General features: G+C 52.5%; 7 protein-coding genes across 7 annotated transcripts; 4 read left to right on the top strand and 3 right to left on the bottom strand.

Moving 5' to 3' along the window:
- The first annotated feature begins 235 nt into the window (after positions 1-235).
- BDQ94DRAFT_106150 (SWIB/MDM2 domain protein) lies at positions 236-1,524 on the top strand. Its single transcript, XM_026763464.1, has 5 exons — positions 236-334; positions 426-562; positions 668-1,141; positions 1,194-1,247; positions 1,306-1,524. Exons 1-5 carry the CDS (start codon positions 328-330, stop codon positions 1,489-1,491), a joined length of 858 nt encoding a protein of 285 aa, XP_026630188.1. The 5' UTR covers positions 236-327; the 3' UTR covers positions 1,492-1,524.
- A 792-nt stretch (positions 1,525-2,316) lies between these two features.
- On the top strand, positions 2,317-4,809 carry BDQ94DRAFT_167233 (E3 ubiquitin-protein ligase HEL2; the record flags this gene model as incomplete). Its single annotated transcript, XM_026770755.1, has 3 exons — positions 2,317-2,787; positions 2,859-3,097; positions 3,162-4,809. 3 exons carry the CDS (start codon positions 2,317-2,319, stop codon positions 4,807-4,809), a joined length of 2,358 nt encoding a protein of 785 aa, XP_026630187.1.
- Positions 4,810-5,092: 283 nt separating this feature from the next.
- On the bottom strand, positions 5,093-8,197 carry BDQ94DRAFT_183996 (MutS family protein MSH4; the record flags this gene model as incomplete). Its single annotated transcript, XM_026774544.1, has 7 exons — positions 5,093-6,698; positions 6,745-6,832; positions 6,883-7,002; positions 7,049-7,198; positions 7,243-7,283; positions 7,338-7,656; positions 7,700-8,197. The coding sequence occupies 7 exons, from the start codon at positions 8,195-8,197 to the stop codon at positions 5,152-5,154; spliced, it is 2,763 nt and encodes a 920-aa protein (XP_026630186.1). The 3' UTR covers positions 5,093-5,151.
- A 185-nt stretch (positions 8,198-8,382) lies between these two features.
- On the top strand, positions 8,383-10,056 carry BDQ94DRAFT_167231 (WD40 repeat domain-containing protein; the record flags this gene model as incomplete). Its single annotated transcript, XM_026770754.1, has 3 exons — positions 8,383-8,607; positions 8,675-9,759; positions 9,813-10,056. 3 exons carry the CDS (start codon positions 8,383-8,385, stop codon positions 10,054-10,056), a joined length of 1,554 nt encoding a protein of 517 aa, XP_026630185.1.
- A 241-nt stretch (positions 10,057-10,297) lies between these two features.
- BDQ94DRAFT_106129 (putative IgE binding protein) lies at positions 10,298-11,432 on the bottom strand. Its single transcript, XM_026763463.1, has 3 exons — positions 10,840-11,432; positions 10,371-10,718; positions 10,298-10,336 (listed from the first exon to the last, which is right to left on the bottom strand). Exons 1-2 carry the CDS (start codon positions 11,098-11,100, stop codon positions 10,395-10,397), a joined length of 585 nt encoding a protein of 194 aa, XP_026630184.1. The 5' UTR covers positions 11,101-11,432; the 3' UTR covers positions 10,298-10,336; positions 10,371-10,394.
- A 507-nt stretch (positions 11,433-11,939) lies between these two features.
- On the top strand, positions 11,940-12,458 carry BDQ94DRAFT_106095 (uncharacterized protein). Its single transcript, XM_026763462.1, has one exon. It carries the CDS (start codon positions 11,996-11,998, stop codon positions 12,320-12,322), a length of 327 nt encoding a protein of 108 aa, XP_026630183.1. The 5' UTR covers positions 11,940-11,995; the 3' UTR covers positions 12,323-12,458.
- Positions 12,459-14,006, bottom strand: BDQ94DRAFT_106094 (velvet factor family protein). Its single transcript, XM_026763461.1, has 4 exons — positions 13,629-14,006; positions 13,476-13,555; positions 12,931-13,419; positions 12,459-12,871 (listed from the first exon to the last, which is right to left on the bottom strand). Exons 1-4 carry the CDS (start codon positions 13,878-13,880, stop codon positions 12,595-12,597), a joined length of 1,098 nt encoding a protein of 365 aa, XP_026630182.1. The 5' UTR covers positions 13,881-14,006; the 3' UTR covers positions 12,459-12,594.
- Positions 14,007-14,068: the final 62 nt, after the last annotated feature.

Raw genomic sequence — 14,068 nt, 5'->3', positions numbered from 1 at the left:
GTGATAGCTGCTGGTCGTTGTGGGCCGGCCATCACGAACTCCTCGTCTATTCGTTTTTGTCTTGTCTAATCCATCTCTCTCCCTGTCCTACTTCCTCCTGGGGCTTTACGTACCTCCTCTCTCTTATGCCCCGCCGGTCCTAAGCGCCAGCGCTACGCCCAGATCTAGACGATCCTCCTCAGTGCACGACCACCGTGAGCTGAATCCCGCTGCTGATAGCCTTGCGAACTCTCAAATTGAGTCCAGTCAGCAATTGACAACATCAAATTCCATTCAGTTGTGTTGTTTCCTGCAGAGGTGCTGCAAAGCAAAGCTAACCGGTCCACCATGTCGCGTAAGTTCGGAAGTCTGATGTTCCCGGTCGATGCTCCACGCCGAGATCGCTCTCAGCTGACATCATGGCTTTTTCTTTTTCTATGCAACAGTATCTCCAGAAGCCCGCGATCAATACATTCCGATCATTGATTCAATTCTCGCCAGAAGTGATTTGACCACCATCTCTTCGAAAACCATTCGCAACGGCCTTCAGGATGAGATCGGCTATGATCTTACCCCGCATAAGGTCTGCGCCCCCGGCCTTTCATTATTGTCGCATATTGCTCTTTGCTCTTTCGATTCGTAGCGGTAGATCTCAAACATAATGCTAATGTTACTTTTATTCATACAGCTTGCCATCAAGCAGCTTATCATGGAGCGATTCGACGTCTGTGCGGCACAAAAGGGCATCCAAACCGCATCCGAGACACCGGCGACCTCTGCTTCCACCACCAATGGCCATGGAAAAGACCACGACTCGGTGACCCCTGTCGAGCCGTCCTCTCCGGCCCAATCTTCCATGTCGCAGAAACGCCAAGCGGAGAGTGAGGAGCACTCGGACACTTCAAGCAAGACTCCTCCTGTTAAGAAGCAGAAGCCCGACAATGACATCGATGCGGATGCCCTGTTCGCGGCCAAACTTCAGGCCGAGGAAAACATGCGTGCGCGCCAAACCCGCGGGGCTAGTACACGCAGAAGCCAGCCCGTGAAGAAGAAGCAGCCTGCCAAGGCAAAGACATCCAAGAAAGTGAAGGCTGAGGACGATTCGGACCTTGAATCGGGCTCGGACTCAGGAAAGAAGGTCAACAGATCTGGCGGGTTTCACGTATGCTGCAAATATTCCCTACTGGAGGTGACTGGTGCTGACGGCTGTCTAGAAACCGCTGACTCTTTCCCCGGCACTTTCGGCTTTGTTGGATGGCGAGGTGACGGTATGACTATTTCTTCCCATTTCCGGTCGGGTAAGAACTACTACTAACATTCGGACAGCTCTCGCGACCGCAGACAGTGAAGCGGCTTTGGCAATACATCCACGAGCATGATCTTCAGGATCCCAATGACCGGCGCCAAATTCGCTGTGACGATGCGATGCGTGCCGTCTTCAAGCAAGATCGCATACACATGTTTACGATGACCAAAATCCTCAGCCAGAATTTGTATAGTCCCGATGAATAACCTTAGGTATCTAGACGCGAACTTATGCCTTCCGGACAAGGCAATCGCAGCGACCAAGTCGTTGCCTTAATGATTCCCCGACTTTTGCTTATTACACAGCATTTGGAACCCAGGCGCTAACTCTCTTGTCATTCTGCTCCAACTTTTTTTTACTTGCTTCTCATATTGATATTTTGCTGCACTTGTTGCTACTCTCATTGGCGAACTGATTGCCCTATCTTTCCTTGTGTTGACCTGCTTTTCTCTCCAGCGGGAGTTGGTGCTGCCTTGTGGACAGGCGCGATGGATGTTGCTACCTAGAGATCGTATTCGCTTATTGATTTGGCTACATACATCGCATCGCGTCATTGCATGATACATTTTCAGTTATCGCACGAGCAGCCGGTACAGTTGTAGCCGAAGGGGCTAGTAATATGCATCCCATGGCTAAGCCGCACAGATGATCTGCCTTGTAGTTGCATGAGCTATAATGAGTCAAAATGAGTCATATCAATAACTGGAACGAATTCCCCAATAGATTAATTACTTAGTTCTCCTATGCCGAGTTAATCGCAGTAATATAAATTTGATAGAACGGGAGCGATGCTCACTAAGCATGCCGCCGAACCAACTTTTTTGCCCGCCGCTCGTAACGTGAAAGCTGGTCCCTCCACTGCAACGCCGGCTTATCACCCCTCCGCCGAAATTCGCTGTCTGGTCGCACAGGCTCACCAAAGCGCGACGCGCTTCCCCTCCCAAGAGAGCAAATTCTGGGCACTGCCCCCCCAAAACATCACCTTTCCTGATCACCTCGAGTAACCGCCCCTCAATCTTTCCACGTTTCCAATGTCCGAATCCCAGCCCGCCCAAGCTCCCGGAGCGCAAGGCCAAGGTCGGGGCGGCCGTCGACGAGGCCGCGGAGGAGGCTTTGGAGCTGCTCGCCAACCAGGACAAACCGATGGTCACCATCACCATTCCCATGATGGCGCTGGAAGGGGTGCGAGATCTAGGGGCCAGGGACCCCGTCGCGGAGGCGGCAGCGGAGGACGGGACAAGCAGGGTCGCTCGGGGAACAAGCCGGAGGCTTCTGCTGCAGGTGGACAGGGTGATACGAATGCTCAGACGGCGTCAGAAGGCAAGGGGAAGCAGCCTGTCACAACAGAAGAGTCCGATGATGCGGATGATGGCGAGGTCTGCTTTATTTGTGCTTCGAAGGTCGACCATACCTCGGTCTCGCCGTGTAATCACCGGACTTGTCATATTTGTGCGCTGAGATTGAGAGCTTTGTACAAGAATAAAGCTTGTGCACACTGTCGGGTATGTGTCTTGTCTGATTGTCTTCTCTGGTCTTCGTTGTGGCTATGCGCTGACATTCGCTTTTGGATTAGACGGAATCCAACTATGTTATCTTCACGGATGACCATGCCAAGCGCTACGAGGATTTCAAGGACTCCGATTTTTCGCAGATGGACGAAAATCTAGGAATCAAGTACGAGAACAACGACATCTTTGAAGATACAGTGTTGTTGTTGCGGTACAATTGCCCGGATAGAGGCTGTGATGTGGCTTGCTTGGGATGGCCTGACCTGCATCGTCACGTCAAAAGCAAGCATGGCAGAGTGATGTGGTAAGTTCCTTCTACCGTTGGATGCGATGAGCTGTGTAGGCGCATACTGACTTCAATGTCCCAGTGATCTTTGCACACGAAACAAGAAAGTGTTCACGCACGAGCATGAGCTCTTCACCAATGCAGAGTTGCGCAAGCACGAGAGGCATGGAGATGATGTGCCTGGTGCCATAGACCAGAGTGGGTTCAGAGGCCATCCTGAGTGTGGTTTCTGTCGGCAACGGTTCTATGGTGACGACGAATTATACGCACATTGTCGTGACCGTCACGAAAGATGCCACATTTGTGACCGTCGCTCCAGCGGCCGCCAGCAACAGTACTACATCGACTACAACGCTCTCGAAGACCACTTCCAGAAAGATCACTTCCTGTGCCTCGACCAGGAGTGTCTGGAGAAGAAGTTCGTCGTCTTCGAGTCCCAGATGGACCTCAAGGCACATCAACTTGAATGCCATCCCAACGGCCTTTCTAAGGACGCCAGACGCGACGCTCGCACTGTTGACCTGTCATCCTTTGATATCAGAACTCCTTACCAGCCTCAGCGCCAGCGTCGAGGTGCTGGTCGTGGACGCGATCCTAACGCGGAGCCTCTACCGGTGTCCAGCGCTCAGCCACTGCGAAGAGACGAGATTGCGTATCAACGCCAGATGGCCATCCAAAGTGCACAGTCCGTGTCTACCCGCAGCTTCGGCGGCCAACTAACACGCAACGATACTCAGCCTGTGCGTGCTCCGGCTCGTCCAACGCCCACACAGACCCCTCCCGCAGCCACGCCAGTTGCCGAGATGGAAGACCTCAACCTCAGTGCCGATTCGGGTACTCCTCAAGAAAAAGCCCGCCGTCTCCGCCATGCGGCTGTCGTCGAAAGAGCCTCGAACCTCCTAGGCAACGACCAGAACAAGCTCAAGGAATTCCGTGCCCGGGTTTCCAGCTACCGCACCACCTCAATCTCCGCCACAGAACTCATCGACGCCTTCTTTTCGCTCTTTGATACCTCCAGCACCGAACTGGGCAAACTCATCAAAGAACTCGCCGAGATCTACGAAGACGAAGGCAAGCGCAACGCCCTCCTCAAGGCCTGGAATGACTGGCGTGCCATCAATGAAGACTACCCAGCTCTGCCCGGCCCCGGCGGCATGCTTCCCGGTATGTCCCCAGGAACCGTGAACGGCAGCGGAGTGGGAGGAAAGCGTGTCCTGCGCCTCAAATCCTCAACAGCCCAGTCCTCCCGTTCCTACGTTGGCAGAAGCGGTGCTATGCCTTCATCATCCTCCTCTTCCTCAGCCGCTAACCCCTTCCCCCCTCTCTCCTCGACCACCGCCCGCTCTACCCCCCGATCTTCCACCCCCGCCGCCACTACTCCCTGGGGCGCCGCCGCGGCCGCAGCTCCCTCAGCCCCGACCTCTGCCTTCAGCAGCGCCACCTCTTCCCGCTCCGCCTCGCGCGCCCCGGCGCGCCCAGTCAACGCCAACAGCGCCGAAGCCTTCCCTGCTCTCCCTGCTGCGCCTAAGCCCAACGTCCTCATGGCAGGTCTGACTCGCGGCACCGTCCGCTGGGACGACCGTCACAAGCCATCCGGGAATGCCTGGGCCTCTCGGAACGACCCCGGCGCTAGCTCGTCCAATGCAGAGGATGATTTCCCCGAGTTCCCTGCAGGAGGCAAGAAGGGCAAGAACAAGAAGGGGAAGCAGACTCTGTTCCATTTCGGATAATGATGATACATACCACACCACTATACTGTTCTTTTCTTCTCTTCTTTTCTTTCACTTCACACATACGAAAGTGGGTTTGTGTCTATGCATCGTCGGTCCGGGTCCTACGTTTGTTGATGATGTTGTTGCTTGTTCAGCTTGTATTTGAGCGAAAAATGTTTGTTACTTCTAGAGTTGCTTGCGTGAGGTAAATAAAAGCTAGTGGGCTGGTTTTTCTTTCCGTTGGTGCAGGGGGGTGAATGGAAATAAGTACATTTCAGTCTGGGGTTGGAATATGGGGGTGTAAAACAAATGCAACACAATACTGTTAAAGTCATACACTATGTGGTAGAGATGAACGGATCAGGATTCATCATCCATAGAGGAAATGGTATTCTGCTCGTCAGTGGAATCCTCATTATTCTCAGAACGTGACATGGCGAGTCCAGCTACAGGCCCTTCGGAGACGTCCGAGGGAGGAGCGAATAGTCGTGATATACAATCATTAGGACTTTCGAGAAGGACTTCTGACTCAGGAATTCCAAGCTGACCTTCAGCAGTTTGCACCAGGGTTTCACCCAGTTCAGAGCTATGATGGACCTCAGGGCCCTCATCATCGAAAAGAAGGTTCCTGGTAGAACTAGTGTCCTCATACACTTCCCTGGGCACAGGTGCGTCTTCGTCGCTGGCACATGCCGCGTCCTCGTCGATAGCAGCCATACCCAGAGCAAAGTCATCCTGGAGCCGCTTCAACCATTTCCGAAGGGCTTCGCCTTCCATAGTTCCATTACGGACTAGAAGGAGTTGTTCTTTCAGCGAGAGGATCAGATTCCGTCTACGAGTCACCGCCAAGGCTCTGGACCTGCTATGTCGGCGTTTAGCGAGCTGATTGAGTTTCTCTGATACCTGCTGTGCGGTTTCGAGAACACCTGGGGGAAGGTCGACGAGCTTGGCCAGAGCGAGGCCGTAGAATTGATTCGTATCGATGCCTTCGGCTATCTTGTAGAGCATGGTCATTTTCGAAGCATCCGGGGATACTTCTGCCGTGAGATGGAGGCTCACGACGCCATTGCGCTCGCCCATTATTAAGGCGAGGTCTCGGAAATGGGTCACAAACCAGACAAGCGCGTGGCTTTCTACGAGTGCTTCCGCGATGGCGATGGCTATGGCCAGGCCGTCTGTTGTGCTGGTGCCGCGCCCTAGTTCGTCGACGATGACCATGCTGCGCGGTTCGATGTTGCGGAGGATGAAGGCCATTTCGCGCATTTCGGCGGCAAAGGTCGAAATATTTGCTTCGAGGTCGTCGGACGTGGAGACTCGTGCGAATAGCTGGTGGACGATGGGGAATGATGCATATTCTGCTGGGACGAAACAGCCGATTTGCGCCATTACGGTCATCAGCGCTAGGGCGCGGATGTAAGTGGATTTGCCGCTCATGTTGCAACCTGTGATGATCTGGAAGCGAGACTGTTGCGTTGCGTAGGCATCATTGGGGATGAACTTCTTCGTGTGTATCTTCTCGCGGATCGGATGACGTCCGGATTTGATTGCGAGGGTATCTGTCAGTTCAGGCCGGATGTAGTCGTGTGATGTCGCTAATTGGGCGAACGCTGCTAGGATGTCAAGAATAGCAATGGCTTCGCTTACTTTGAAGAGTCCTGAGATCTCTGAGCAGATGCTGTGAATCAGTCCCTGCACCGTTTCGTCGCTCATATTGATGACTTCATTGTGTGCATCTGTGATCTTCTGATTGAGCTTAACGAGATCGAGCGTTTGACACTCTATACGGTTCTTCTTGCGAAAGACGTTGATGAAGACATCTGGCAAGGATTCTACTGTTGTAGCCGAGAGACTAATGTAGTATTGGCGAGCTCTGTCGAACTTCAAGTCGAGGGCTATACTGTATGTTTCTACTACTATCAGCTACGAGCAGTTTCTATGCTCCAATGTACTAACCTGCTAGCTCTGCTACGAGATCCGCGGCATCTGTATTAGCTTCTTTGTATGTTTGTCTCGCGACGTCGAGGAGGCTGTTCACACCAGCCTAGAGTAATCTATGTCAGGCATGCAGGCGAACTTGCACATGTGGCTTACCCGGACACAGTAAATGCGCTGGTTCCTGAGATCAAGTGGCCGGGTTTGGTATGTGACATGCTCGTTGAGAGTCTCTTCAATCATCTGCTGAACAGCCCGGTGGCCTGCTGGGGCACATAGCTGTATAGTGGTTAGCTACCTCAGGACAATAACAACATACAGCTACCTCTCTTATGGTTGTTAGAAGACTGCTTTGAGCTGCCATCAGTGCCTTGTAAACTGACTTAATTGATCCCACGTATGTCTTGACCATGATGACATTGTTGACAGACTGCTCAGCGTATTGTAAGGCTCGTTTATTGGGCACAAGGATAAGCTGGATTATCAGTAAGCTATCAGGAATGTTAGTTCTCCACTTACACAAGTAAGAACTTTATCCGCATCAACAAAGCCTTTCAGAGCTAATATTTGGTATGGTTAGACTACAGTCATATATAGCAGGATTCTAAACGTACCTTGTCTCACTGAGACAAACATGTCCTCCTTTGTAGACAAATCCTCAACAGCATCGTATCGTGCTTGTAGCTTTAAATCCTCGGTCGATGGCTGAAGAATGTTGGCTCTGAGAAGCCTTGCACCCATAGGTGTCAGAGTCTCGTTGAGAAGTCCGTACAGGCTATCCTTTGATTTCGCATTGTGTATATTTTGGACCAACTCCAAGGAGACAATGGTGGATAGATCAATGGACATGGACCCCTGTGATGGCTCGAACCTGATTCGAAGCGAGTGGCAGGTGAAGGTTCTGTTTAGCTCCAGCTCGACATACTTTAAGACCTACAGAAATTAGTCGTGTCGGCCAGACGGTTGTGGTGCTTACCGCAGCAAAGCAGCAGGCAGCATAATAGTTCCCTCCCAGGATGATTTTGATGGGCTCAACATCCCCAGAAAAGGCGAGCCGGTCTACATAGTCATGGCCAGCTCTCTCCGACCAGAACTTGCGGTCTAAAAAGGTAAATGTAGTATCTTGGATATTCTCCTGTATGATGTAGAACAGCTTGGATCTTTTGGCAGAGGTTGCGAACAGAATCTCGGTCGGTTCGAATACCCCGATCTTTGTGACAGTTTTGACGTACGTCTGACTATCGCATATCTGACACAGCACTGTCTCTGCAGTGGATAGATTGACAAAAGCAAGGCCAACCGTCGAAGAGATACCCCTAGACTCACTAACGGCACAGATGATGTCCTGAGAAGCAACGCTTGTTGCTGTTGTCGTCGGCCTCGGCGTTGTTCTGGGGAATGTGCTGGTTCTGAAAAAGGGTGCAACAGAACTAGCAGCCCCAATAGAGGAGCTTCGAGCAAATGAAACCGACATTCTGCGTTTCGCATGATTTACCAACTGAGGAGGAGAGCGTTTTTCCATTGATGCAGGATATAGTTAGAGCTGCCGTCCGGAAGCGGACTAGTGGCGATAGACTCCCCGCGATAGCGACGGCTATCTTTTATCTTTTTTTCGGCGAAAATCTTCAACGACAAAATCATCCAACAAAGAGCGACACAATGGCGACTCTTCTACCTCCCCCGTCGAAGCGTCAGAGGACAGAGAATGCTGAGCGGGCCCGCCTGCAGCAGGAGATCCAGAGTATCCCAGAGAACCTGGGTAGCATTCGTGTGCAATTCTTCGACCAGGCGACGGGATCTGCGACCGGGCCGGCGGTGTCCGTTCCAGTTGCTGATGCCAGTGTGAAGAATCTCGAGACTCTATTGAATACGTTACAAGGCAATGTAGGTATGCAGCAAGGCATTGTTCAGCATATACCAGAGACTAATAGATTTTTCTTTTGCGCCGCAGGAAGAAGATGAGCGAGTACCATACCGGTTCACATACCAATCCGATGGCAAAGAAAAAAACGACCAGACAATCGATATCCTCTCTGACTTGTACCACTCCCTCTTGAAGCCCGGCCTGAAGACAACCGAAGATACTGTACATCTCTACTTCACTCCCCAGGCTGTGTTCCGCGTCAAAGCCGTCTCACGATGCTCTGCTGCGATCGCCGGACACGGCGAGGCAATTCTTGCGACCAGCTTCTCCCCTGTTAACTCGTCCACAATGGTTACCGGCAGCGGTGACTCTACAGCTCGCATCTGGGATTGCGACACTGGAACTCCTCTGCACACTCTGAAGGGACATACCAGCTGGGTGCTGGCGGTCAGCTACTCGCCTAACGGCGCAATGATTGCGACGGGAAGCATGGACAACACCGTGCGCTTCTGGGACGCAAAGAAGGGAACCCCATTGGGCGCGCCCTTGAAGGGACACGCCAAATGGATCACCAGTCTGGCCTGGGAACCATACCATCTTCAGCAGCCCGGCCGGCCGCGCCTTGCGTCCGCATCCAAGGACTCGACAGTCCGCATATGGGACGTGGTCTCGAAACGCATCGACACCGTTCTCACCGGGCACAAGGGCTCCGTGACCTGCGTTCGCTGGGGCGGAACCGGGAACATCTACACTGCTTCTCACGACAAGACCATAAAGGTATGGAATGCTCAGAACGGTACCCTTATCCAGACCCTTTCTGCGCACGCCCACCGCGTCAACCACCTGGCCCTGTCTACCGACTTTGTCCTCCGCACTGCGTACCACGACCACACCGGCAAGGTGCCGCAGGCCGATGCCGAGAAGATCGCGGCGGCCAAGCAGCGATTCGAGCAGGCGGCGACCATCAACAACAAGATCGTCGAGAAGCTAGTGTCAGCGAGTGACGACTTCACTATGTACTTGTGGGAGCCGGTTAATTCGAGTAAGCCAATTGCGCGACTGCTGGGACACCAGAAGGAGGTGAACCATGTGACGTTCTCGCCGGACATGGCGTACATTGCGTCCGCGGGATTCGACAACCATGTTAAGCTGTGGAACGCTCGTGACGGGAAGTGAGTTTTACCACAGCTTCAGAATATGACATACAAGTACTAATGGACAATAGGTTCATCACAACACTCCGCGGCCACGTGGGCGCCGTGTACCAGTGTTGCTTCTCGGCTGATTCCCGGCTGCTGGTCTCATCGTCCAAGGACACGACGCTGAAGGTATGGAATGTGCGGACGGGCAAGTTGCAAGAGGATCTGCCGGGCCACAAGGACGAGGTGTTTGCAGTAGATTGGAGTCCGGATGGACAGAAGGTGGGAAGTGGCGGGAAAGACAAGGCGGTGCGGATATGGAGGAATTAGATACCACACAGCCTTTCAAGTTATCAAACTTCGTACTATACTAGTATACTACTATAGAACGCATGACACTGTTATGACTGACAATATCATAATAACAACAACAACACCAACTATACTGCCCACCAAACTAAATCTTACAACTAATGAACTCCAAATCAAAAATATCAACAATCATTGATCACATTAACATACATATACAAAACACTCATTAATAAAACCAAATGAACACAACCACTATACTACCAACCCACTTCATCTATAACTACTTTAGTATCTTTTCCTCGACCAACCATCCCCACCAAAACTAACCCCGCCCCGAAAAGGTAGTACTAAGTAGTTTAGATATACTCCCAAGCAGCGACAGAACCATTGGTAGCCACAGCGAGGGCATCAAAGCCCAAGCAATCAGCGACATTGCCACTGGGCACGGTAGCATTCTTAGTAGCAGCAAACACCTGCCACTTGTTACCCTGGTCAGGGCAAGCCATGAAGCCCGTAGCACCGGCACCGGTGAAAGTCCAGCTGCCGAAGGGCTTGCCGGGGGTGTACTTGAAGGGGCCGGTGGACGAGCCAGCGGGGATGTAGGCCGAGTGGGGGACGGTGAAGGTCAGGGCGCCGCTGGGAGCGACGTAGACTTGCTGGCCGCCGGGGACTTCGACGTCCTATTTCATTATTTCATTAGTATATGGGGGTCTTGTGTGGTTTTGATAGGGGAGAAGAGGGTATGGGAAAGGTAATATGGTTATGGTTATGGTATGGGGGGTTTATGGTATGGGAACTCACCAAAGCAGAGCCATCACCAGCAAACACGGTCTCAGTACCAGGAGGGCAGCCGGAAGAGATCGGGCAGTAAGAAGAGGTGTTTCCACCCAGGTAGAAACCGCCGCTGTTGGCGTTCAAGGGGAGAAGGTGGATGGGAGAGCCGGAGCGGGCGGACATGATGCCGAAGGTAGAGGGAGTGGTGGCATTGGTAGTATCACGCTGCTGGGCGGGGGCAGCGGCGGCCAGGAGGGGGAGAAGAGTAGAGGCGAGAGTGAACTTCATTTTGATGGTATTAGAAAGTTTTGATTATAATATATAGTGATAGGTGTGGTGGTATGGTGTGGAAAGGTATCAAGTTGTTTTGTTTGAAAACGAATGTCTTTGGAGTACTGAAGGGGAAGAGAAGGAGGACCCTTAGGCTGTATTTATATCCTTCGATGATCAGACTATGAGATCAACCCGTTACTATTAGGGAAAGAAACTAAGTGGAGAGAGAGCTCGAAAAGAAAGAGTGAGAGTGGCCAGTCGAGCAAGGGCCTCCATCACAAGAAACATAACGAGGGCACTACGGTGCACTATGGATAGCAACAGACAAAACATCGCCTCCGGCATCCATCTCAACCCTGCCACAGCAGAAAACGCAGGGAAGCGGCACGAGCCGTCAGAGAATAATAGAGCCTAAACCTATCAGAAGAGGCCTCCCACTTACTATCTACTAGCCCAGCACACTAAAGTGAAACCGCATGGAGACGAAGACCCTCACCAGCCGTGCAGAGTGGCTCAATTGAAGGAAAAAACTGGGGAACCCATGAGCTCATGACGTGCCGGTTAAACGACCTGTCTCAGTTGTTGCTCCGAGACACGGCAAGGGAAGAAGAAGAAGGAAAAGGGAAAAAAGATTGATGCCCGTTGGCGACCGTTTAATTATAGAACGACGATCATCTCCAATCAATACCAAGAAGTTTAGGGAAAACAGGGTCCGTCCAGCAGACTAGCACCTTACTATGTAGTCAGGGTTCCCGGTTCCCGAATATCCGATGCCCCAATCTAACTCTTTTCTCACTTGCTCTTTTTTTGGTCGGTCGGACAAGCCCGATTTACCTAGACCATCCCTTACGAAGGTTTTTGCTGAAGACTGAGCTTCGAGCGCCTTTTTCCGACGCCCGCCACCTTTCCCATGGAAGCTGGTGGCCGATCGACGTCATCGTCGACGTTGCGCACCGCCACAGTCAATACGAGCTGCAGAGGCGACCATGTCTCGGTGGAACGATGGTTCGTCCGGACGAAGCAACTGCGCGTGTCCGAACAGAACTTTAACCTAGTCCAGAGGGTTGATAGACCGCGAAAGAGCACAAAGGAATGGATTACTGCTATCAGGCTATCATTCATACATTCTCCTAGGGTAATGCAATACAGTACAGTCCCCCATAAGATGAGCATTTTCGCCTCTAACCGTTGTGCGCGGGACCGTAGGACCAGGCGCGAAAACCATCACTTCGTATAAAGCAAGTCACACGAATCGAAAGCAAGGAAGCATTAATCAAATATCACGTAGCAAGGAGAAATGAACCAGGAGAACCCGAAGAACCCTGTGACACCGGCCCAGATAGTAACAATACACCCCCATACCGTTTGAAAGAGCCCATCACCAACACCGCAGAACCAAACCCCGCGTCCAACCTTGACCCGTATATATATAAACCGCGTGAGCAAAAAAAGCAACCAAAAACACAAAACATCGCCCATTGGTATCCCGAATTAGCAAACAACCTTGGTTTAGTCGTAATCGTCCCCGGCATCGTCTCCGTCGCTGTGACGCCCGCGAGATCCCTTTACTCCGTCCTTGCGGATGGGAATCTTGATCCCCTGGAGGGCAAAGCATTTGCTCAACGGTGTGCTCTCTATGACACCGGGGAACTTCTTGGCCGAAAATACGTGGAATGGCTCGGAGAACACCGAGGCCAGTACTGGCGCAGAGCCGTGGTTGATCACGGAGACCCCGTTGGGGGAATCGCCGGACTGGCTGCCCACATTCACAAAGCTCATTTTGAGACTGCACGCGAAATCAGTTACATCAATCAGATCGTGATCAGCTCAAAAATCTGCACTTACCGGAAAGAGCCCTCTGTGCGGACACTCAGGTCCTGCAGGATAAACCACACTCCGATCTTGTTTTCCGGGTCGGTCAAGCGAAACGCGCTGGCGCTGAGGCTGCCGATGAGGTTCCGCGTGAACATGCCGCCAGGGCCAGAGGCCACAGGCTGCGCCGGGGAAATGTTGGTGGGCGGCATGTGACCGCCGGCATAGTAAGGCTGATAATAGGGTGCTTGTGGATTCGCTCCATACGGGTTTTGATACTGTAGTTGGGGGTTGCCACCGTAGTAGTTGTTCATCTGAGGGTATCCAACAGGCTGACCGTAGGCATTTTGCGCGTAGGGCGGGTAGGAAGGCGAGACACTATGCGGCGGAGGGGGGTATGAGGAGGACATGGCCGTCGATATCGATGGAGAAGTGGCGGAGTGCTTGACGAGGTTTACCTCGCTGGTCCCTTCCGCGTTCCACAGATCGACCATGAGCACGTAGAAAGACGTGTCGATCTCACTAGAATGGCCGGTCAGCATCTATCGTCGGCAGAGCGGAATACGGTGCCGTCATACTTAATGTCAATCTCCTTTTCAGTTTGGGCATCTCGGACAACCAGGCGAATGCAGGGAGGAGGTGTAATGGGTCGGCGATCCTGAGCTACAGTCAGCTACCCATCGAAAAGGTGGGAAGAAAAGAGCGGTTCAAGACAGCACAGCAAGACCTACCTTATCGCCGAAGCCACACATCCGGGCGCGAACCGGCTGCTGAACCACCTGCAAAGACCAAATGCGATTTTCATGGACGGTGGAAAGCGGCGCTAGATGGCTCGACGGCGGTAACCCGCCGGCAGACGCGACGCCTGCAGAGCCCGGAGTGGGGTATGAGGAGGATGGGGGAGGGATACGATCCATCGAGAGCGGCGGCGGGGGAGGCGGTGCGGTATGTGTGCGATCGTCCAGAGCGTACATGACGCTCATCACGTTTTGGAAGAAGGTGAAAGTCGAGGAAGTGGTGGCGGGGTGAATGCCCGAAACTGCTGCAGCAAGACTCGCGACAGGCAAACCCAATCTATCACGAGTCTAGATCGGGCAACGACACAGGCTCCTATGGCAGTCTTGCAAAAAGGAACCGGATGAATTAACACGCGTCGTTTGGAGGATGGTGC

Source organism: Aspergillus welwitschiae, assembly GCF_003344945.1.
Source record: "Aspergillus welwitschiae strain CBS 139.54b unplaced genomic scaffold BDQ94scaffold_5, whole genome shotgun sequence".
Taxonomy (NCBI): domain Eukaryota; kingdom Fungi; phylum Ascomycota; class Eurotiomycetes; order Eurotiales; family Aspergillaceae; genus Aspergillus; species Aspergillus welwitschiae.
The sequence above is the reverse complement of the archived record's forward strand: the minus strand, read 5'-3'. Positions and strand labels throughout refer to the sequence as shown.